The sequence below is a fragment of the Zosterops lateralis genome, assembly GCF_965231275.1.
Source record: "Zosterops lateralis genome assembly, chromosome: 21".
In the NCBI taxonomy this organism is placed as follows: domain Eukaryota; kingdom Metazoa; phylum Chordata; class Aves; order Passeriformes; family Zosteropidae; genus Zosterops; species Zosterops lateralis.
This window is the reverse complement of record NC_139781.1, coordinates 2415870-2439238: the sequence shown is the minus strand read 5'-3', so window position 1 is coordinate 2439238 and position 23369 is coordinate 2415870. Positions and strand designations below refer to the sequence as shown.

At 42.5% G+C, this 23369-nt stretch overlaps 1 protein-coding gene across 4 annotated transcripts in view; it reads right to left on the bottom strand.

Annotated features, from left to right (window-relative positions):
• Positions 1-23369, bottom strand: part of PAK3 (p21 (RAC1) activated kinase 3) — a 64372-nt gene that overhangs the window by 12181 nt on the left and 28822 nt on the right. For all 4 annotated transcript variants that reach the window (XR_014591504.1, XM_083876452.1, XM_083876453.1 and 1 more), the window contains exons 2-11: positions 21678-21874; positions 18252-18352; positions 13483-13636; positions 12451-12488; positions 11096-11227; positions 10352-10514; positions 5912-5975; positions 2259-2307; positions 1648-1760; positions 611-728 (exon numbers count right to left, since the gene is read on the bottom strand). Coding sequence is in view for 3 of the 4 variants with exons in the window: in XM_083876452.1 (XP_083732578.1) it covers positions 611-728; positions 1648-1760; positions 2259-2307; positions 5912-5975; positions 10352-10514; positions 11096-11227; positions 12451-12488; positions 13483-13636; positions 18252-18352; positions 21678-21852 (1107 nt within the window). In the remaining variant the exon portion in view is untranslated. The remainder of the gene's footprint in view (positions 1-610; positions 729-1647; positions 1761-2258; positions 2308-5911; positions 5976-10351; positions 10515-11095; positions 11228-12450; positions 12489-13482; positions 13637-18251; positions 18353-21677; positions 21875-23369) is intronic.

The window sequence follows — 23369 nt, the reverse complement described above, 5'->3', positions numbered from 1 at the left end:
AAGGAAATGGCTCTATGAGATTTCCTTTCTAGGGGAATGGTGAGGAATGGCAGAACATGGTGCAGCCAAGAGAAGAGCTTGCTGCTCCAACACTGTTAAGAGTCATGTCTTTCCAGGCGAAGGCACATACCAGCTTTTGAAAGGGAAACATCAATTGTTGCTACAGACTGTCCCCTTCAAACACAGACAGAATGCTGCTGCAGTGTATCTGTGTCACCCTGATCTTTTCAGCCTTCTGATGTTTACACTGCTGTACTGGAGTTTTCTCACAGACTTTGGAGTAATGTCATGGCAAGTGCCCTTCTTGTTTTGGAAACTGTTCAGGATGTTTTCGCATTCCTCTCTAAGGAAGAACAATTGATGGACTTCCAGTTTGACCAGTGGGGTCAGAGAGGTGTCAACCTCATGGCCCAATTGCTGATCAAACTCCAAAAACTACATAAATCCATGTGAAAAATAAATGTCCTTTTTTGCTCTTACAACCTGACGGTGTGAGTGTAGCTCTTTCGTGTCTGTCTAGTGACAGATCTGCTCTTTCTCCTCCACATAATGTCAACACCAGAAGCACCATCCTGTCCATGCAGACAGGAGCACAGGTGGGATCCCTCACCTCCCGACAGACAGCGGCGATCTGTCCTTCGTCCATACACGTCTCGGTGACAACATCGGTTAACGAGCCTCCAGCCAAGTACTCCATCACCACCCACAGCTCATCACCAACAAGGTAGCTGAAAGGACAAAACAATGCTATGGAGATGAATGTGCACAGTTAAACTAATGAATAATCATAACCTGCAACTGATTCTGGTATCCAGGTCACTTGCAAATGAAGATGGAATAAAATGAAGAGGAGGTTCATTCTAGGCTACACGGTTTGGAATCTGCACAGTCTACATGAGAAAGACACATCCATGAAATAGGAGGTATCTTAGGTGACACGCAAGTGAACAATGCACTTTAATAAGATAAGCAAGCAAAGAGAAATCTGGAACCAGGACATATGCCACCAGCTGGTTCATCATCTTAACTCAAGAATTCCACCATTACCGCAGGAATGAGGCAACATAACTTTCAAAGTTCATAACTTTCAAAGTTATCCATGGGAGGAGAGGGTGTGTGGGAGATGAGGTCCACTGAGGACAGAAGTTGGTCAAATGTTTGGAAAACCTTGCAAAACATACATTCAGGAAAAGGAAAGGCCATTAAAAAATTGTCAAATTAGGTGCTACTGGAAACAAGAACTTAGTCTTCCTGGCATCCTCAGCAATGGAAAATAGTGGAAACAGCCCAAAGGAAAGAATTTCTAGGATGGTTTGTCAGCACTTTGCATAAGACATAGAAAATCTGATCAACTTAAAAAAAAAAAAACCCAGAACAACATGGAAATACTTGGAACTGGATGGATCTGACAGACTGTTGTTTTAGTAAGATATGGCTGGTCCAGGTTTTTGAAAACAGACTTCAAACTATGTATGCCAGAAAAGACTAATGCAGAGCCAATGCAATCTCCTCCCATCCACTGGATATGAGTAGAGAAATAATAAAGAGCTCCATATTCTGCAGTATCAAAGGTTTGTTTTTTTTTTTTTTACCTTTGGCCTGCAGTGTGTAAATGAACATTCACATGATAACACCAGAACAACTTACCTGTCTAAATAGTTAACAATATTTGGATTCTTATTTTCCCTCATGACCAGGATTTCATTGATAATTAGTTCCTTTTTGGGCTGCTGTTGGAGATTCATTTGCTTTATGGCCACCTAAAATGACATTAAAAAACATTAACCTGAGTAGTCTGCTGCACGAGACCAGCATGAACATACAGTGGACAATTATATGTTTTTTGAATGTATCACCTGCTATTGTTGATTGCATAACAAAGCAAACACAGACATACATTATGGATGTTGTTTCACAACAAAAATAACAATCCTAGCACTTCCCAACTTCTGAAATGGATTCTAGGAATTCACAGGCACCTTTTCAGGTATTTATGAAAACCTCAGATCCAGTGTTGCTGGAAAACACATGGCCACAGTAAGTGTACTGAGGCCCAGAATCACACTGGCCTGAAAGGCATTTCACTGAAAAGCTGAAGACAGCAGATGATGGATTTTGCCAGTTGACATTTGTCCATTCTTCAGAGAAAGAGCCTTTGCAGGAAAGCTCTACTGGCCACCCAAAGCTCCAGGCACAGCTCACCGCAGAGGGGAAAGCACTCAACTACTGCAGAATCTGCTGGGATTTTTGACACTTACCTCTTGTCCTGTGGCAATGTCAATTGCTGTATAAACAGTTCCTGAAGCCCTAGAAACAAAACAGCAGGAGAAAACTGAGAAACATTTCAGCCTCTGGAAATGAAAGCCAGCCCAGACAAGAGAGCTCTGCTGCCTGGACTGTTTGTAAGGGTCCACCCACTCCCAAGACAACAGCATGGCAGCCCATCAGCCCCTGACATGCTGGGAGTCCAGGAGAAAACTGAGGTCCAGTGTGAAGAAAAAGGGCTGGTGCAAATCTCCACTGTACACTCCACATTATTTTAATTCAAAACCTAAGGGGAGGGAGGGGAATGTCTACAAAAAATGGAAAACTGTTTAATTATTTTCCATTTTGCTGTGTTGAATTTAGTTTTCCTCCCTCTTTCTTTGTGTGTCTGTGAGTGTGTTTTTTCCATGAAATGTAACACACAGTCCAGTCAGGCCTTCTCACACCTTTAAATTGAATCCATCTGCCAAACGCAGGCAATGTTACACAGTCACTCTGAGAACCCTGAACATATGACAGCCATTTGATGAAAAGATCTAAATACAGCTTTCTCCAGCATGCAAATAAACAATTTTCCAGCTGTCCTGCAAGGTCACAGCTAGAGCAGGTTAAGGCATCTATTATTTCACACCTAAATTGAGGACTCAGAAGAGAGGATACTTGGAGAGCTTCTTTGTGTGTGAAGAACCTTGGGCAGCTGCTTCTGTTGAGTGCACCTGACACGTGGAGGACTCTTCATGGTGTCCATGTGTTGCTTTTGTGGCACATATAGGTCATGTTGTAGAGCCACCAGAAATAAATGGTGTGATCACCTGCAGACTAGACAGGGTGAGGTTTGGTTTGCCATCTGCCTCTCCTTCAAAGATGAAGAATTCTTCCCCATAATGACGTGAAGGGCTGAAAAGGCCCCAGGGAGAGACAATTCCTTTGGGTTTCAAAGCAACTAGGGGCTTGAAAACCCTTCTGAGCTAAACCACAGCTTTGCACTGCCATCATTTACCATGGCTGCAGGGGCAGTGAGGCAGTGGAGAGCCAGGGAGGGAATTCTCACAAGCAGGAATGTGCATCCAGCAAATGTCCCAGTGACTCAGAGTGCCAAAATCAGTTTGCCTCTTTTCACATGCTCCCCTGGCTTGTTTGTTTACCTGCAGGCTGAAATATTTCAGAAGCAGTTTAATTCAACAGAGACCTTATATCTGCATTGAAAGCAGTATTCTCATTGGGCATGCTATGCATTCTTTTAGTATAAAAGCAAATGCATTTTCCTATGAGTAATTGACAAGATTAATCCAATTTGTTTTCATAAGAAGTCAACATCATTTATTCAGAATTGCTAACACTGTGATGATTCTCCTGAGCAAAGTCATATCAGGCTTTATTTCAAAACAGCTCCAGAAATTAGAATGCTTTTGGAATGCTCCAGGCCACCTGTGAGGAGTTTAGATAAAGGTAATTTAAGTAAAGCTGTGGATTAATTGCAAAGGCTTTGTGATTTTGCACTTTTACTTCTAAGTAACTCACTTCTGATCAGTAACTTTTAATCAGCTCTGCAGCACCTTGTTTTTACTGCAGTTAGACAAGTGCCAGGACTCCCCATTAGATCTGTGTCACTGTGATGCAGTACAGCATTAACCAGGCTGCTCATGGCTCCACATTAATTTGTCTTGCTACAAGAGCTAACACTGCTTGAGCAAACACAACCTCTTTATCAAGTGTTAGTTAGAACTAAGTTTCCTCTGGTGTCAGCAACCTTTTCAGTCCTCAGCTGGAGACAAAACAGGGATTCAGCACTGACCTGTTCTGCAGCACAGGCCTGCTGACTCCTGTTCACTGCAAAGTGCCTGTAAAACCACCACAGTATTTGTTCACTTCCCAGGTGTATGAAACCATGGAGTGCAATGTGCTGGACAAATTGCTTTTCCTTACATAAGCAGCTGCTCCCCGCCTGCAGTTCTCTGAGCAGCTACACCTCTCCATCCTTGCAGTACTCTCATTAGCAGCTACTAAAAACCTGCTCACTCCCAACACTACAACACTTGCCTTTGGCACAACTGTAGCCAAGTCACTGCAGAGGTGGCAGCTCAGGAACTGGCACCTGCATTAACTGAGCACATCAGCACCTGCCCAGTGCCCAGCACTGCTGCAGACACCCAAACGCAGCCATGCAGCACTTTGGGTCCTCCTGATCATCCTCTTGGATTACCTTTCTGATGATCTTTCTCTTTAGGATCTTTTCCTATCACACTAAATTGGCCTGCATGAGTTAGTTATGGCAGCACACTCACTCCTCTCCAAGGAGGCTCTGCAATCTTCAGGCTGTACTAAAAGCTGGAGGAAATCCATTTAGATACCCTTTTAGGTCACTTGTCTTTCCACCAGCTGTCAAGGCACCTTTGTACAAGCTCAATCTCAGGACTATCAAAATAAAAGACTGTGAGGGTGATGGTCACATTCTCACAGTGACAGCAATAATCTGCTGCACATGCATGTTTATTCTGCTCTCACTTGTTCAGCTGACACTTCTTTTCTAAGCGACAGGCACAGCTTGAAGTATTCACTGACATTTTACAAATGACAGTAAGAACCAAAGCTTTGGGTAGGAAGCAAGTTGGAATTTGAGAAAGGGTTTTCATACAATGAAAGGAGTATAAACACCTTCCCACAAGGGCCCTACCAAACCAGAGAGATCCCAGATAAAACCTGCCTGAGAAAGAGCAGGAGTGTGTCAGTCTTTCTGCAGTACATTAACCATTCTGGGTTAGCAACAGGCTACTCTGAACTCAGACCTGACAAACAGTTAAGGCAGAAAAAGATCTCCTGATGCCAGTGAACAGCTTCTGTCCTACACTGACAGCAGTGTCCTAGTGCTACACAGATGGTGCCAGTCCTCCTGGAATGACAACACTGCCAAGGAAACACTAGTGGTGCAGGCTGTCCATATTTAAAATGCAAGTCAGATACCTGATTTTGAAGTTCTTTTGTTCTTGCCTCCTCACATAGGAAATATTTTGAATTGATCCAATCTACAGTAAGCAAAGCTGGGTTTCAAAAGGGAACGGCTCAGGTGATTATTTTCAATAAATGCCTAGAACCTGCAGGATCCACAAGAGATCCACCATGAGGCAGATGATGGATTTTCCTCTGAAGTGCATTGGCACTGTGTCTATTATTCAATTTTTGGGTTTTACAAGTTCTGCTAGAAAAAAAGAGCTTATTATTTCACCTCTGGTTTCAATTTCTAGACTATGTAGTTATAAGCCTGACCACTGAATATTGTTTTAAGCAAATATTTGAAATAAATGTTATTGATAAGTTACTCTTCTAAGTAATAATGTTTTTTCTCCTTTCTTGAGCATGGTTGTATTATTTTGAGACATATAAAAATGATTTCTCCTATGAAAATAAGCAAACACACTTGAGGGACAGGAGATCTTAGGCCCTGCTCCTTGCTGCAGGTAAGATACCATCAGAATCAAGTTGTCTTTGATGATTACATTTGACCAGTTATAAATTCTGATCAGTACTGAGAGACAGGAGGATCTATCATATCTGAACGTGTTTGGAGCTTGCTGACCTTCATGCTTGATATTACACCAGCAAAATAGCTGGCCCATGTTTTTGCGCAAGTAACTGGGACATGACTTACCCTTGGCCAATTTTTTCAAATCGAGTGTATTTCTTCTTAGGATCTCCCACGCTCACAATGCTCCCTGAAAGAAACAAAATGCAAGAGTCTCACTTCAAAATAGAGATTCCACCTTCCAGCAGATCCAAAATGCAGCCCCACTGTCTGGGGCTTTGAGCCACTTGTGGTCAGCTGGGTAACAACAACAACAGCAACAACAGAAGCAGCTCCACAGCACAGATGGCCTCCACAAACACTGACTTTCTACAGTCCTTTAAGGTTACCCTGACAGGAAACTAAACCCAAAGGAGAAACATTCAGAACAGACAGAGATCAGAAAACAAGAGGCACCAATGCAAGCGTTTGTTCTCTACAAACATTAAGGAGAGCTGGAACAACAGTCCTTTAGAGTCCTCTAGTGCCTTTATTTTCTTGGAAATAAACACTCTGTGATTCAACAAAAGGTATAATACTTCTGAATATTCAATGTACCTTGTGTTCACTTTTTTATGAAAAGGTGCCATTTTTGGAACAGGAAGAGCATTGCAAGTGTTTCCAGGACAGGAGGAGATCATCTCAACCTTCCAGCAGTTTGCCAAGAGAATGCGTTTATGTTTGCAGTGAACAGCATCTCATGTTGCAATCATGAATGATGGGGTTCCAGAAGCAGGGCCTCCATCCCTGTTTCTCTAAGTTCTGAAGACTCTCTCCTGCCCTGTGCCATGTCAAGAAGCACACTGCTGATTTTCAGTGTGACACAGACCCACTCGCCCTCTCACCACACACTGTTCTCCTCAAAAAAAGGATGAGCAGGGTGGCTCACAAGGACAGCAGTGCTCCTGGGCCTCTGGTGTGACACAGCTGCCCAAAGGGATGCTGATCCTGAGCCCAGCTGATATGATGCACAACACAGACCAAACAAGGGGCTGCTGCCTCCCAGGAGCTCCATGCTGCAGCAGTGGGATGGTCAAGCTCCACAGTGTGAAGCAGGAGGTTTTATAGCTTCTCATCTCCTATCCCTCCTTCTAGCCAGCTAGAAGGGAGTCCCAGAGTCCTCTAGTCCTGTTCTTCTCTACTAAAGAGTTATTTTGTAGTGAAGACCTGCTCTAGAGAAGCAGAATGATCTATGTCTCCTGCCACGTGTTTCAGTGAGATGAAACTATGAAAAGTTAACCAGGTTCTGAAGGCGCCACACCCTCAGCTTGGGCTCCTGACACTCCAGTCCATCTGACTCTTGCAGGTTGGCACAGCAAGGCAGGACCACTCCAGGGCACTTGAGGCTGTGTGGGCACCCCAGGCACGGGCAGGCTCACCCTGCCATCAGCCCTGGCTGGTGTTCCTGGAGCACCAGCAAGGGGAGTGAGCATGTGGGGCAAAGGAAACCTCTTCCCCTGCAGCTCCCATTAACACTCCTGCCAAAGGCTGCAAAATTGCTTTAGCAGGGAGTGTACCAGATGGTGTTGATGCCCTGTCTTACTGCGCTGGCAGGCAGGATTCCTGGCTAGGCATCCAGTCAGATGCCCATTTGGATGCTAAAGACCTCTCTGCTCCATAAAAATGGCCTGGACAGGGTGAAGAAGTGTTTGTGACTACTAAGAGGGAATGAAGTATCATCTAGTTTTGTTTTGGATGCACAGGTAAATAGAAATGTGTTTGTATTTGTTATACAGGGATACAGTCAGATCATTCAAAGGAAATATGCAGCAGATCACTGAAGTCTTTCCTTCTGAAATCATCTTCTTAAACTATTTTTGTGATTTCTACATTCCAAGGTAAGTCCTTAGAAGACACTGAGGCTTCACTGTTTGCACTCTATCACGGAAACTACCAGACCAGAAAAAACAGTCGTTTCTTTATTTAAGCCTTTGGATTTGTTTGAGTCTATCAGATTTTTGCTGTTTCATTAGACACTAATAAAACATCCTAATTTCTGCTTTCTTCCCTTCCCATCAGATTCTTAGCATCTCCAAAGGGGCAAGATGGTGCCAAGATTTCACTTCAGCTTTCAGTGGCACAAACTCCACAACGGGTGATGGGGCCAGACTGTCCCACAGGGGACTGTCCCACACTCTGTGGCTCACAACCCCATGAGCTCTGCAGCAATAAATCAAACACTGCTCTAATTCTGTGCTGGGCTGGACAACAGGAGCAGCACTGTGCTGCCAGTGCTTGGCTAGCTGCTATTTTCAGCAAGTTAATGGAATGGTGTATCTATTAGAACAGGTATCAGAAGTTCATGGAAGTTCATTCACTTCAGAGAAGAGTACAGAGAAAGGCTGAAGAAGAAATATTTTTAAAAAATATTTTCCAGATTTGCCACTAATTTTGAAATTCAGATTTCCAGAGTTTTTCCTCAAGACTTGAACAGCTGCTTTTCCAAGGCAGTTGCTTGTGGCTGGATCCCTGTGCTTAAGCCAATGCACATCAAACAGTAAAACATGAAAATCAACAAAGTGAAAGGTACGCAGCTCCCACTCAGACAAGCACTCCCTGCTCTGGACAGAAGATAAATCTATCAGCTATTTTGATGTCTTTAAGCACTTTCCTTTATCAACTCCTAAATTAAGTGGATAAGAAAGCTGAATTGGGCCAGTTCTGTTTTACAGTTATCAGTGGAACACAGTCATGATTTCATTACAGACAGAATTTTATTTGATCTTATCTCAATATTACAGGCTTTAGTCACTAATAAAACTCTAAAAGCTCTAAAAGAACTCAAGTAATTTCAAGCAGAAGAGAATTATGAAAGCAATTTTAGATAAAAGAGGGCAGGGGACATCTTCCTAAAAGCAGCATAGAAACAGTTGTGGGGGGAGTAGGCAAGGTGGAGCAGTCATGCAAGTTAAAATAGAACAAGCACCACACTGCTTAAATATAATTAATTTAAGACTCTAATAAAAAAGCATCATGCCTGTTTTCAGATAGCTTTGTGAAAGCACAAAAATATTTTCATTGCCCACATTACAATTTTCCCAAGGCAAACATTCAGACCTTGCTCAATAGGTAGCAAATTGTTAAGAAAGAAAAAGCATGAAAGCATGTAGCATTTCAAAGACATAACCCCCCCAAAAACTCCAGGGCTCAGTCCCAACCTGGCATATACAGCAGCCTGAATAAATGACAGACATACTTGAGCTCATGGATGCAGAGTACCTGTAGGTCTCATGGGGGAAGCCTGCCTCAAACATTTAGCATCAGCTGGAGAAGCAGAATTCCTCTCTCTATAAGCTGACATACCTGCAGGTAACCACCTGCTCTGGAATTTATTTCACTGTGCCTTCAGCTAAAGCTATTGAATTTATCCCTTGGATACTCCCTAATGTCACTGAGATTCATGTCAGCCTGGTAAGGATGCAGGAAAAGGAAACTGTGTGCAAGCAGCTGAAATCTCACAGCTAAAGAAAGCTTCAGCCTGTGCAGTCACAGCAACCACCAGTGGCAGGGCAGGTGTGACAAGAAGGTTGAGCACCGAGAAAAAAGCCACAGCCAAACAGCAGCCAACTACAGCAGTGGCCTCCATTAAAGACACATTATTGGCTTTGTGATCTGACACAAGGAGGTGTCACAATCTGGTTTTTTACTAACTAGTTAACGGTAGACACAGAGTAACCATTTAATCTGAGAACACCTCACTGGCAGCTATCACATGCAAGAAATAAATTAAATTGGTTGCACTGCAGAATCACTAAGGGTTTGATGTGCTTCAACAGAATATGATCTGCACAGGGGTTGGGGCCAGTGGTTAGGATTCTAATAGTATTAACTGGCTGGGAATTAGCCATGAAAAAGTACCATGTCATCTGAGGAATATAGAGCCAATGCTCCTTTCAAAGGAGAGCTCACTGACAAAATTGTAAAATTCTTATTAAAATCAACTGTAGAAGTAGGAGGAGCAATAACAGTTGCAAAGGGACAGCCAGAGAATACCTGGAAAATGTGTAACTGTCTCAAGGAGAGCTCACTGAGGCTGAAGGAACCAGCTTAGCACTGCAGTTGTCTACTGGTAAAAAAACCCACACCAATAAAAAAACCTTCCACAAACAAAAAAAACCCTCAAAAACCCAACAAAATTTTGCTAAGTATTTTGACTCCAATGACTTGTGAGAAGTTAGGAGTCTAAAGAGAATTTAGGAACCCAAACATTCTGTTTCATTTGGCCATTAATACACAGGAGTTCCCTACATCATTCACTAGGTCACAGCCTTTTGCTCAACCAGAAACAACCTCTGCTTTTGCCTTTAGCACAGAAGGAGGCTCAGGCAAACCCAACCCAGTCCCAGCCACCCTCAGAGGCTGCAGGAACACCCCAAGTGTTCTCTCACTGCCTGAAAGCACAACAGTTTCTGCAGGGAGCTGTAAATGATTCTGTGACACCAAACTGAGAGAAACATTTGGTAGAGTTAATGCTGACACATGCAGGAAATACACTGCTCTAGCAGACTGGAAATACCCAATACATACTCAGTTTCTCTAGGATCTCCTCATCTGTCATCTTGGATTTTTTTCGCTGTCGGTCTGTGTTTCTGTACAGAGTGTTTGTGTTGGAGTTTTCAGGCTGGGGAGTGGTGGCTTCTTTAGCTGGTGCTGGTGCAGCTGCAGGTTCGATAACAGAGCGTGTGTAGATCTGTGACAAGAAACAATTTTGTGTCAGAAAGGTGGCTGGCAGAGATCCCCCTGAGATCCTATTTCAAGTACAAACCCTTAGGAAGATTGTGTCAGCCACATCCAGGACTCTAAAACTGGTTTTGCTGTCCACTTCTCAAACTGAGCAAGCAAAAATGAAAGGTTGCAAGTTCATGGCCAGTTTGATGTTCAATTTTCATGGATTTTCTGATATAGTCCTTGGAGAGGGGCAGGTACCTCCAGAGGACAGTGTGCCCTATGTATCTTGCCAAGATATGAGCTGCATTTTCGGACTGCTATTCCTGCTGGCAGGGAGCCTGCACAGCTGGACAAAGTGGCTCATTCTCACACTTGTAGCATTGAAGGACATGATGGTACCTCTTACCTCATACAAAAAGAAAGTCATGGTCCCCACCAGAACCCCAGGAAATGTGAATGTGGAAGTTCAAACCTGATTTTCCCAGTGCCAATGGCTGGAGTGAAGCCCCATGACAGGACTTCCACCCAAGGAGGTGCTGTCTGATCAGAGCCTTGCAGCTCTGCACTGCACCAAACACACACCTACCCAAAGCTGGCACTTACTGATTTTGTGTGTTCAGGCCGTGGGGCAATGACAGGCGGAGGTTCATTGTCATCTTCCTCCTCTTCATCATCTTCATCCTCTTCTTCAGACACAGAGGGAGCCAGAGGAGGTTCTGATGCTGTTTTTGTGCTCTGTGGACGGACAGTACTGTGAGTGACAGTCACTATCCTGCCACTGTGAAGCTTTGATAGCTACCTACACCCTTACTCCTCCCAGACATCAGAGGCCAATGTTGACATGCACATGCTCCTTTGGGACCAAGGTCCAAGTTAAACTCAGCACAACACTTAAAGGCTGACGCTGAACTCCACCCAGCTGCTGCTCAGAGGCAGGGGCTTATATCATGTCACCCCAAATTTGCTGGTGAAACAAAAAAATAAAAATGTGCTTTGTGAAGTGTTTACCAATTGCTTTAAAGCTGGCCACAACAGGCCACTTAGAGAACTGAAGCAAATTAAAGGCACTATTCATCATATTCACATCTGACTGTCACTCTCTAAAATGCCATCTCTTTGGTGCAGTAGAAATACCAGGAAGGGAAGCCCACAGCAAACAGGGAGAGCTGAGTCAGTGATTTTGGAAAGCTGTTATGCTGACTGGCTCACTACTGCCTCTGTCTGCCTGACAAAAATACTACAGCATCTGCCAAGGTGCCCATACCCACTGAAAAAGCTACTGAGAAGGCTCACTCTGCTCTGGTGAACACCACACTTCCTCTGAGAAGTGTGTTTTATTAAAGATAAGGGAAGTTTCACTGACTGAAAATCAGAAGTGTGAATATTCAAAGATGATTTTCATTCCATTATACACAGTTGGTTGTGTAATCCCAAACCTCACATGAAGCTGCTTAACACTTTAAAATAAAAGCTTAATCCCCATACAGTCACTTGCTATTTAATTCACTAACAATAATCCTAATAAATTTGGTCAGTATTAATGTGTATGTCACTCCTACATCTCTGGGACTGCTATTGCAATCCAGCCTTAATTAGAGTGGATGGTTATTTAAAATGTGTCTTCAATGGTTCCAGTGAGTTACATATCAATTACAACCTTATTTATATTCAGTTATATATCCAGCTGTACTAAGGAAACTTATACATGAAATTTGATAGAAATGGGACTCTAAATTTTTTAAACTAAATTAAAGCGGGCTCATTAGGGGGTGCTGGATATTGTTGTGAATAATATACACCATGGCTAAAACCAGCCATCAATCTCCTGTCTGCTAAACCAGAGTTTCACTTTTTGAAAAAGATCTCAAACAGAAAATCATAAGTCAGCCAAGGAAAGCTCATGGCTTGCTTCACAATTCTTAAACACTAGGAACATCCAAAGTTACTTCCCCACTCACCGATGGATGGGCTTCTATGTATCCATGGGCACTTTTATCTGCAATGAGCAAAGGAGAATAAACCAGATGCTGTTAGAAAAACACCCTGCCTGTTTTGAGGAAGCCCACAGAACAAGTCAATCCAAACAGAGATAATTTTTCTTTCCCAGCATCCCTTCAGGAGCAACAGCAAGGAAGAGAACAGGCCAAAATTCCAGTCTGTGTCCAGTTTTTTGCCCTGTTTGCCAGTACATAACCAGAAATTTGGTCAAGAAATGCAAATTGCTCTTTAACTGTCAATGCTTCTGTTTCACCCAAGAGCTAAAGCAGCTTTTTCTCCTTTTTTTTTTTTCTTTTTTTTTTTTTTCCTCCCCAATAAATTGCATGCATTCATTATCTTTAGCCTCCTGACAGCTCTACTCTGACAAAGCATGAGCACACCACCTCCTGGGTTCAGGAGCACACATGAACTGTTTTGAAGTTTGCATTTCATCAAAAAGGGAATTGCTATTTTAGCTTACAGTAAGCATCAAATGAGTCAAATCCTTTAATTATGGAATTTGGGGGGGAAAAAACGCTTTCTCTCAATCCTGGAGATAAGTGGACAGTTTTTAGAAAGACTTGTGAGAAACTTCTGCATTTTGGAAGTTGTCTCAGTTGAACTTTCAAACTGAGGAAATGGCAGATCCCACTGCCACAGAGGATCCTGTGGAGGACCTGGAACCCCAGCAGGTCACATTCCAAATGCTGCCCACACCCTGCTGAATACAAACATCACCCCCTTTTTTAGCTGAAGTTGTGGACAGGCACTCTACCAAACTAATGCCATCTTAATTTGCTTCAAAATCCTGGTTAGTTCTAAAAAACTGCAATAAAGCAAGGTCACAATTTTAATTATGTTTGGGGGAAAAAAATAAAGGAGAAATAGAATGAATTTCAGGAGTATTCCACAATGTGGAAGTGGTTAAAGTTGCTTCCTGACCACCTGAATGTTGAAGTTTGCTCCGACTCATTTTGGAGCCTGACCTCCCCTGTTGGGAGACATCAACTTACCTCCTGATGTAAAGCTCATGTATTTCTGGTTGTTCACTGTTTCTTTTGAATCATAAAATTTGAGAACATCTAGGACTGCCTGTGGGTTCTTCTTCTGCTCCAGTTTTGTTATGTTGGAGGTCTGTAGTAGCCTGGCCCACTGCTCTGGAATGCCCTGTAGGTGTCAAGTGGAACAAAGTGGGTTTAGAGCATTCAAAATCTGCAGCCTCACAGATCTTTACCAAGATCCCATGCTTGCTGTAAGATTACTTGCAGAAATTTTCATTGACACCTTACAATTAAAATTAGATGCAATCATTTCTTCTCTATTGAAAAACTAGCTAAAACCGGGACCAAACTTTAAAAAGAAAATAAAGTAATGACTGTGAGAGGAAAAAAAGGGCATGAAACTTCTCTGGAAATCAACTCTGCTCTTCAATGGAATAATGATTCAAGGCTTAAGCTTGTTTGCCTGGTGATTCAGGGCAGACATAACAAGACTATTCTCTACAGGTGGACAACACAGTGGTTTTTGGGAGCTTTACAGTGGACTTTTCATGCTTAGGAATGCAAACACATTTTGCTGAAATGATCACTGCTGTCTGATTCAAAGGTAAACCCCACCCTGATACAATTAATTTTCAGCACACTAGGAAACACTGTGGGGTAAAGAATCTGCCTTTCAGCTCTCAAAATCCTGACACTGAGGTATACCACAGCTGCAAATGATGTCTCCAGATTCTCTACTGCAAACATACAGAAACCAGGGACTCAGAAAACTGGCTGAGAGTGCCAAAGCCTTGGATGAATTCTTGGACATCTTATGGGTGAGGTGGAATTTGAAAATCGATCCAATCACTAAAGGCCCCAGCTCTACACTGAAATGCTACTGATGAGAACTTGGTTCGGTTATCCAGGATAATCCCCTAGATTTGCCAGCCTGTCGTTTTCCCCCTTTACAGCAGGGCTGACAATGCCCAGGGAACTGTAGGGCTCACTGAAGGAAAAACCTGCCACCCCAATCTACCTTCCTACAGCTTCTTCTCAGAAATTGTCCACAAAATAACGTGTGACATGGGCCTCCAAAGTTTAGGATAGATGAAAAAAAAAAGTGGGAAAAGCCAAGCAACAAATCTACTGCACACACATCAACCTGCAGCTGCAGTGCTATGACATCTCAAAGAAGCGTTTGGGGCCTGTGACGCACCTCTGGGAGCCTCCCTGGGCACATCTGTGAGCCATAGAGATCTGGCTGCAATGGACGTAAATAAAGAAAGAAAAGAAAGTTAAAACAGAATGTGGGAAAACTCAGAAGGTGGTAGGGAGGAGGAAACCAACGGGCCAGAATGAGCAAGTCCCATCGAAAATGGGAGTTACGAGGTGGGTACCAAATAGAGATCAGGTGGCAGACAGGCTACAGGAAGGCAGGTTTGGGAAAACAGAAAAATCACAACTGTTCCAAAGTTTGGAAGCATCATTCCCCCTCCTCTCGCTTTTAAACCGTTTTTTCTCTCCTCAAAAAATACATTCCTGAGAATTAATGGCAATTCACTAGAAAAATTACATGTGATTTCCCTTGTCAATTTAAAATTTAAAAAAGAAAAGAAAAAAAAAAGAGGAACATCTGGGCTATTGTTGTTTGACTAGTTTTGAAGCCAGATTACCATTTTTGAATGGCTCTATGAAAGTTTTTTTCAGGCTTTGGGGTTCTCCAGCCCCAAGATCACAATTTGACCAGTGGAGAGAGCAGATGGTCCAAGTCAGATTGTGAAATCTGGAGGTTGTACACTGCCACAACACAAACAATCTGTGTGTGTCAGACTGAAAATCAGGACAACTGTAAAGAAATGCTTGATTAGATTAGGAACGTGCAACTTCTTTGGATCTACAGCCACAACTTTTCCCACTTACTAATGTCATAATCTAGAAACTTTAAAAGTTTGGTGGGTAACCACATTTTCTTCCAGGTTGGGGATGAGGAAATGGTTTCAAACACGCATGCCTTACAAAAAAACACTCCCCAAAGGCCTGCTAACCACACTGTCCTTCATACAGAAAATGCAACTCTTTTTTTCAAATAAAGGAACACAAAGCTCTAGCAAGATGCTCCCACCCAACAGCTTCCAACCAATTTTATTCTCTGCTTTAAGAGCCCTGTTTCTTAGCAAATGTGGTTGCTCCAAGCACAGTGAAATGGAGATGTAGTATTTCTTCATGATGGACAACACAGGCTGGTGCTCAAGCCTGAAAGCCAGAACTCAGGAGCTCATGCAACCATGTATTAGGATGCATCTAACAGCAACCAGAGGATGCAGCTGGAGGTGATGGTTTGGTGTCAGAAAATGGCCCAACGCATTGCATATCACCAGGAGAGCAGGCACTACTGGCATGACAGCTGCAATAATTCAAACCAAAAAACCCCCCATACGTTTGCACATTGATTGGACACTCCCATGGCACTTCCAAACTTTTGAAGGAGGCAGACAGCATGATCACTGGACAGTGGGAATACCAGAACATGGCAGGGGCTAGTGGCAGTCCCTTTGCAGGGTGTACTTACCCATGTAACTACCCAGCTGATACACAGCTTCTCTCCAGGCTGGGACAAACCAAACCTGCCCAATGTGGTGTGTGATGTAATGCCTGCACCTGGATTAGTTGGGACCAACATCTAGTTCTTAATGGTGCAAAAATTCCCTTCCTTTGACTGATGTTTGACTCCACTGAGGATTACAGCATTGAGCCCTGTGCTGGTAAGCTGGGCATGGGAAGTCACCTGTCCTTTGGTTAGTTTTGAATTGGTTACAGCCTTCTCAGACTGCAGCACTGCACATCCACACTTAAGGAACAAGTGTAATTACAAAACAGCAGATATCTCATCTCTACTGTTTGGAAAAAGATACTTAAAAAGAACCTGTGCTGCAGCAACAAAGCTGGACCTATCTAGCCCTGTAGAATTGATTTGCTCTGTGTTGGCATCATGAGACAGCTAAAAACACCAAAAGATCTCTGATGCTAGAGACTGTTTTGAAACACTGGTAGATAATAACAACATCCAAAATGATCCAAGCCTTGATCCCTGAAATCAGATAGTGTGCTTGTGCTTAGAACTGAAGTGTGTCAAGCCTGACATACCCCCTCCTGTTCCAGCTGGCAGGGACATGAACTAACCAGGACCCTGACCAGGGTCAGATTATGAGAGAACACGAGTGTGACCCACTGGGTTTGCTTGGAGTCAGAAGGAAAAAGTCTCAAACACAGGATAGAAATAAAGGTAGAAGGCTGAAAGGAAGAATAGATCTAGAATAAAAACAGCTGAACATCCAGTGGGAAGAGAAAGAAGAGTAGGAAGGTGAAGAGAGACAAGAAGAAGTGATGCAAACACAAAAAGGAGAGAAACAAAAGCATAAAGTAACATAATATGATATGAAGGAAAGGAGAATGGCACTGAAGATTAACCTGAACAATAAAGTGGCTACAGGCAAAGAAAGAGAGAGAAAAAGAGGAAAAATCAGGATAGAGAGCAGGGAAAACACAATTTTAAAAGCTTTATGCAAAGCTTTATGCAAAGTTTCTGATCAAAAATGACCACAGCTGGGCTTTTTAAATATGCATTTAGTCAAGCCCTAGGGTTTGGCACAGAATAAATTTTGAAGGAAGATTTTATGACATCTATTCTAAAAATCCTAATTAACTGGTCCACTTATTTTAAATGTAGCTGTATTTCCTAATTACTAAGGATAATTCAATTTCACTACTCCTTTGAAGACATGCTGTAATTAAATGTGTCTTTTTTCTTCTACTGTTATTCCTATTGTTGCAAGTGCTACTGTAGGACACAGAAAGTTTCCAGCTTTCTAAAAGACCTTTGTGAAACGAACGTAGCAAACAAAATACAAAATTACGAAGAAATCACATTTAAGGCTCAAATTCTGAAAATTAGCCATGCTTTGTCCAGGCAAATGATTTGTCCCATCCTGTTTGGTGTATGCAGCCAGTTAGCACTAGCACAGTCCACAATGGTGATCACACAGCTCATGGGGCACTACTGGTGGCAGCAGAGTTGCTGATGCTCCCTCTCACCTCCACAGCTTAACAAAACCTAAGCTCACTACCATCTCAGCTTTAAGGAACAATGGTTTCAGCACCCTTACTAGTAATGTGAGGAAAAAATGCTCTGAAGCCCCCTGCACACTTCAAAGAGCTTCCACCAGAGTCATTTTTCCCAACACTTTGGTGAAATCCAAAAAGCAAAAGCTGACAGCTGTTTATTAATACATAAAGGCTAGAAACACTAACTACCTAGTGTATAAACATATTTTGAAGGGTAATAAATTAAAATTAATGGACTTCCACAGTGCTGTAGGTTTCTGAGTGTCTCCAAGGGTTATCTGCAGAGCAGCTGGACTCTGCACTTGAGGCTGGTTGTCTACTATGCATGGGGGAGAGGGGGAACTTTTTATGTTCTCTCAAAGACACTGAATTACCAACCCTTGTAGCAGCTTGGGGGACTGGTAAAAGCACACACCTACATTCCTCCTAGTTTTCATTTCCCACAGACACTCTGCTGACAATCCTTGGAGGATGAAAAAAAAAAAAAAAAGGAAAAAAAAAAAGGCAGCCTGAATCACTGAATCACAAGTTAAACAGTCCAAATCCTAAGCCCAATAAATAAAAGTCTCTTTCTTCACAGCCTGGTTGCTGTGATCTGATGTTTCTGGCAATAGGAGGTTATTTTACCATCAAGACACTAGAAGTTCTGGTAAACACGAAATCCAGCAGTTACTTACTGTGAATTCTCCAGTGACGGCATCAAATCCCACATGAATGGTGTGTTCAAAGTCTGAAGGGAGAGAGATCTCAGGACGTTCCTTCTCTTTCTTCTTGTTGGCTAGAGGCAAAATGTTAACAAGCACTTATTTTCAGAGCAGCTTTTCATTTAAAACTTTCTAACAATCAGGTGTGCTCAAAACAGTTTTAAAAGTGGAAAACAAATCAATTAACATCCATCAAACCTGAGAAACAGACCCAGGTTAAGGCAGTGCCAGCCTGTAAGGGAAGGCCTACAAGGTGCTATTTTATTTTGGTTTTCTTTCAGCCAATGTGACTGCTGCCAAAGCAAGCTGTTCATGAAGCAGCCTTCGTAGGCTATCTCTAACCAGTAGGATTTCTATTTTCAGTTCTTCTTTCTCTTTGAGTTTTCATATCTAGAAACTAACTCCTACTTGACTTCGTGGGTTCCTGCAGAAGTAAATCACACAGGACATGCCATGTGTATGTGTGTCTGTTCTCCAGCATGGTTTGAATCCATTTTAAAACCAGCCAAATTTTGAATGCTTCTAATCCTTTCTCTGCACTGCTGCATTTATCCTCATTAAATAATTGTCATCTTTTGTCTGTGCTGCACATTGCTACACATTGTTCATTGATGAAATATTTTCATTTAGCATTCTGTAAAAATGGCAGCAATACATCAAATACAAAAGCAAAGGTTTTCCCCTTCTTTTATCACTAAGATGATGTTTAATTTTCAGGACAGACATTGCCAGTTAGAAGATGTGATCTGTGTGTGGATAACAAAACTGGCTTTTTCTACCTCATCATTTGCAAGCTAATGCAGTGAAAATTAGATTTAAGGACTATCAAATTCAGTTCAAAGCAGCAGTCAAATCTAGAAGTGAAATAAGGGATTATATAAAAACATTCCATCAAAAGCAGCACTTGTCCATTCCAGGATTCTCTTGCTGCAGGACAAATGCTCCAGCTCATTCCCCAAGATCTGCCTCATTTGCTTCATGGACCCGTGATGTATATGGTTCAAATGCTGATACACTACAAATGAAATACACAATTAAACATCTCTTTATTACACCCTCACCTCTCCCAAGTGCAAAAACTTCAATGTTTCTGTCTGGGTTTTGCAAATCAAATAATTTCTATTTCATGCAGGCTGGCAAAATCCTATGAAAAAGCACAATTTCTTTGAAGCACCCGACTGACTGGATGCAAGGGGTTTGGACTGAACATTCCTATTTCATTTTCCTGTAGATGCCCCTCACAATACACTCCTGCTGCACAGAGTTAGCCATGAGGGCCTCCACACCATCCATCCTCACATCCCTCCTGTCTGGTGAGGAAATGGAAGACAACAAAGCTCCTGCAGGTTCAGGCAGAAATACCCTGCCATGGTGTTTTCTTCACAATCTACTGACTTGCACCAGTGATGAGCTACAGATTTAACATTGTGATGCTGCAAAGCACTGTACTACATGAGAGCAGACATGTCCATCACCTTCTGTTTTATAAGCAGGAGTCTCAAAAATGTGTCACAAAGTCTATGAAACACACACAGGCCACCTGATACTGTGACCCACAAACCAACCCTGCAGTGAAACCACCTCAAGGAACTTGGCCACTCAAGCTAAACTTCTTGCACTTATTATTTCACCCAACAAAATTAAGCTATAAATCTTACCTGACTTTTCCTCACGGTCACATTTAAAATCGTGACACTTGTATGTTCCCTAAGATTGCTCTGACTGGTAGTTAATTACATTTTTAATGTCACTGATCATTTCCAGGAGGGGTTGTTTCTGGGTCTCCCCTTTTCTGCATGCATTTTACACATCATCTCCTACTGAAGAAATGCTTCCTTGGAAAGGGATAATACCATCCTGCTAGCACTCAGGGGAAGAAGTCATCCAAATCTTTCCAGGAATTAAGCAAGATGGGAGAAACTTTCATTTTGGCCTTTAAGAAGAATAAATTGAAAGTTAATTTTATTCCCAGAAGAAGACATTTTAGGGAATGATCTGCAGAGTGATTCTTCTTAGCCAGGTCTGCCTAAAAAATGGGCTCATCCAGTTACAATCTTCTCATCAGAGAAGTCATCAGGCTGAGGGGAGGAATGGGACTGTCCCTGTGCCTTCTGCTGCCTGTGAGGAGTTTTGAATGCCAGACCATCTCCACACAACCTCATGGAGCCTCATGAATAGGACAGCAGGTAAGCAGCACAGGTAAGCTGGAGCTCCAGGGGAATGAGAACAGTTCCACAGTTCTGAGCTCTCCTTGGAGGGACACTGATGGACACTGAAGACAGAATCACTCTTGAAATGCAGCTGGACTTCAGGCTGCTGACCACAACCCAGCATTTCAGCCAGTTTTCAGTCTACCTCACTGACACTACACTTATGTACACTGCACTTCACCAGTCTGACTGTGAGGATGCTGTGGAAAGCTCTGCTGAGCACCTCACTGAAGCAGAAGAGCCACTACTCTCCCTTCACCACCAAGCCTGTCACTTCAAGCTAAAAGGCTGTCAGTATAGTTCAGCATCAATTCCCCTCCACAAATCCATGCTGGCTATTCCTGACCACATTCTTATCCTTCATTTGCATGGAAATGGTTTCCAGGAGGATTTTCTCTACCACCTTCCCAAGGACCAAGGTGAGACTGGCTGGCCTAGACTTCCCCAGATCCTCCTTCTTAAAGACAGATTGACATTTGCTTTGTTTCCATCATCAGGAACATCCCCCAGTGACCCCAACCTTTCAAAGATAATCAAGAGTGGCCTTGCAGGTGCAGCCCATCAGTTCCCATGGCACTAGAAATAAAGAAGATCCCTTCATTTAAACCTGTGAATATGTTAACTTAAAACACACTCCTTTCCACAAATGGATGTCAAAGAATGCAACTGAAATGCTGTTTGCTGCATGTTTAAAAGACTCTCTTGCTGCATCCACATCTAGCAGGTTATAAACCAAGCCATTCTGTGTCCCCTTTCACTGCAAAAGGAACTAGCAAGAAGAGCCTTGTTGGTCTTCTTGGAGTGTAAGTGCATTAAAAACCCCAAAGTGTCAGGCATGTTGCCCTCTCACTTCTGTGAACATCTTTTCACAAGGACACATCCTCATCTCTGTATTTACTGCTAATGCAAAGCAAAATCCAAAGGAAAGGATTCCCCAGCTTAACTATAAAGTTATTTTTAAAAGGCAAGTTGCACAATGTGTGCATATTTTAGTGTCTTTTCATAGACAAGAAAGTAACTGACTGAACACCTCCTCCTCTTTTGAAATGTGTTTCTGGAGTAATTGGAACAGAAGGCTTTGGTACCATGGTTTCAAGAAAGAAAACAGTGGCAGAAAGCAAACACGAAAACCAGTGACCACCAGAAAGCCCAGAGAAGGAGCCACCCATCCACCCTGCTGATACTTTACTTTTATCCCCTCCTCCTGGGAAGATGGAGCGCAGCCTGGCTTTCTTGTTCTTCTCCTCGGGGGCCATGGGGAGCGGTTTGGAGCTGTGGTTTAGCGCTGAGGAATCGCGGTTGTTGCTGTTCATTCTCAAGGGTGGAGCTGGAGGTTTCTCTTCAATATCCAGACTATCGGACATCTTCAGCAGCCCTCACAGCGTCCTGCACAGCACAGCACAAAACAGGCCTGTCATGGGAGGATGCAAAGGCTGCACACTTCACAGAAATTCATCTTAATAGAACTTAGTATGAAGAGAATAATAAAGTAACAAAATGTAAGTTTGCATTACTCTGACAACATTAAATATAGTGAATTACTCCAATTAAAATCTACTTCTATTTTGCTGTTGTATCACCCAGGATATAATTTCGCACCCATCACGCGCTTTGTATCACCCAGGAACAGCTGTAACTGCGCCCAGACCAGAGCTTGTGCCAGTTTAGTTTTCAAGTACACACTAGCCTACTTACCTAAAGAACTAAATGCTTTTGTAGATTGAGGTCAAACAGTTAATATTACTAATCTTTGTGATTTCCATCCTGAAATGCAGAAGGTTTTCTAGTAAGAAAGGTGGAGCCAGTAATGAGAACTACTGTAAGGTAACAGGGAGATCCACACGTGCTGTGTTTTTTTTATCCTGATGAAGGGAAAGCCCAGGTTTGTGTGCAGAGCTCCTGGCTCACAAAGCCCAGTAGAGACATCTGGACCTCCAGCACTTCTAAAAGACCAAGAGCTTATGCAAGTGAGGCTTTTATTTTCTATTTAAGCCACCTACAAATAGTTTTCCAGTGCCAAACACAGCCTTCACTCCCAGGACGATCAGTGTGAAGCTGACCACAGGAGCACCAAGGCCCATTTTCAGTTTGTTATCAAAAGCAAGGCAGTTATTCTGGAAGTCCATTATAGGCCACACTTTCAGCTGCCCCTCAGAATGGGACAACTGTACCTGTCACTGCATCTATTTGTAAACAATGCCAGACTGCTGAAATAGGTCCTCCCATGGGATTTCATCCCACAAAGAATACTATTAATGGTTTCTGGCCCAATTTGCCTATGATGTAATTATTTCCAAGATTTTGAAAGGAACACTATATTTTGTTCAGAGCTGTTTCAGGCTCAGTTTCAAGAACTGCACAAAGCTCTTTTATTCACTTCTCAACCAGAAAAAAAAAAAAAAAAAAAAAAAAAAGGGGGGGAGGGAGGAGATAGCCTAGAAGGTTTAACATTGATATTAACTTTCTAAAGCTGGTCTAAATCAAGACTAAAGCAAACCACAAAGCAATAAACACCAAGAGACTTAAAATTTATGGTTTTCCTGATCAGAGGAATCTATCTGCTCTTCCATTCATTCTGATTTACAGACTTTTCATGTACCTCTGCATCATGACAAAAGAACACTGACTATCACATAAGACTTCATATTTTAAGTGTTTTGTACTGATTTACTCCAATCTAAACTTAGAGAAAACCTGTAATGAATGGAGGGGCAATAAGATGCATTCAGCTGGGAAAACTCTCAGGTTTACATTGCAGAGAAATGTCAACAGCAGACAGCTCAAGTTATACTCTATCTTGGAGCCAGGTTTTCCTGTCATTATAATATTATTTCCGTTATATATAACATTATTTCCAAGTCCTTGGTCCTGCTAGTCCAGT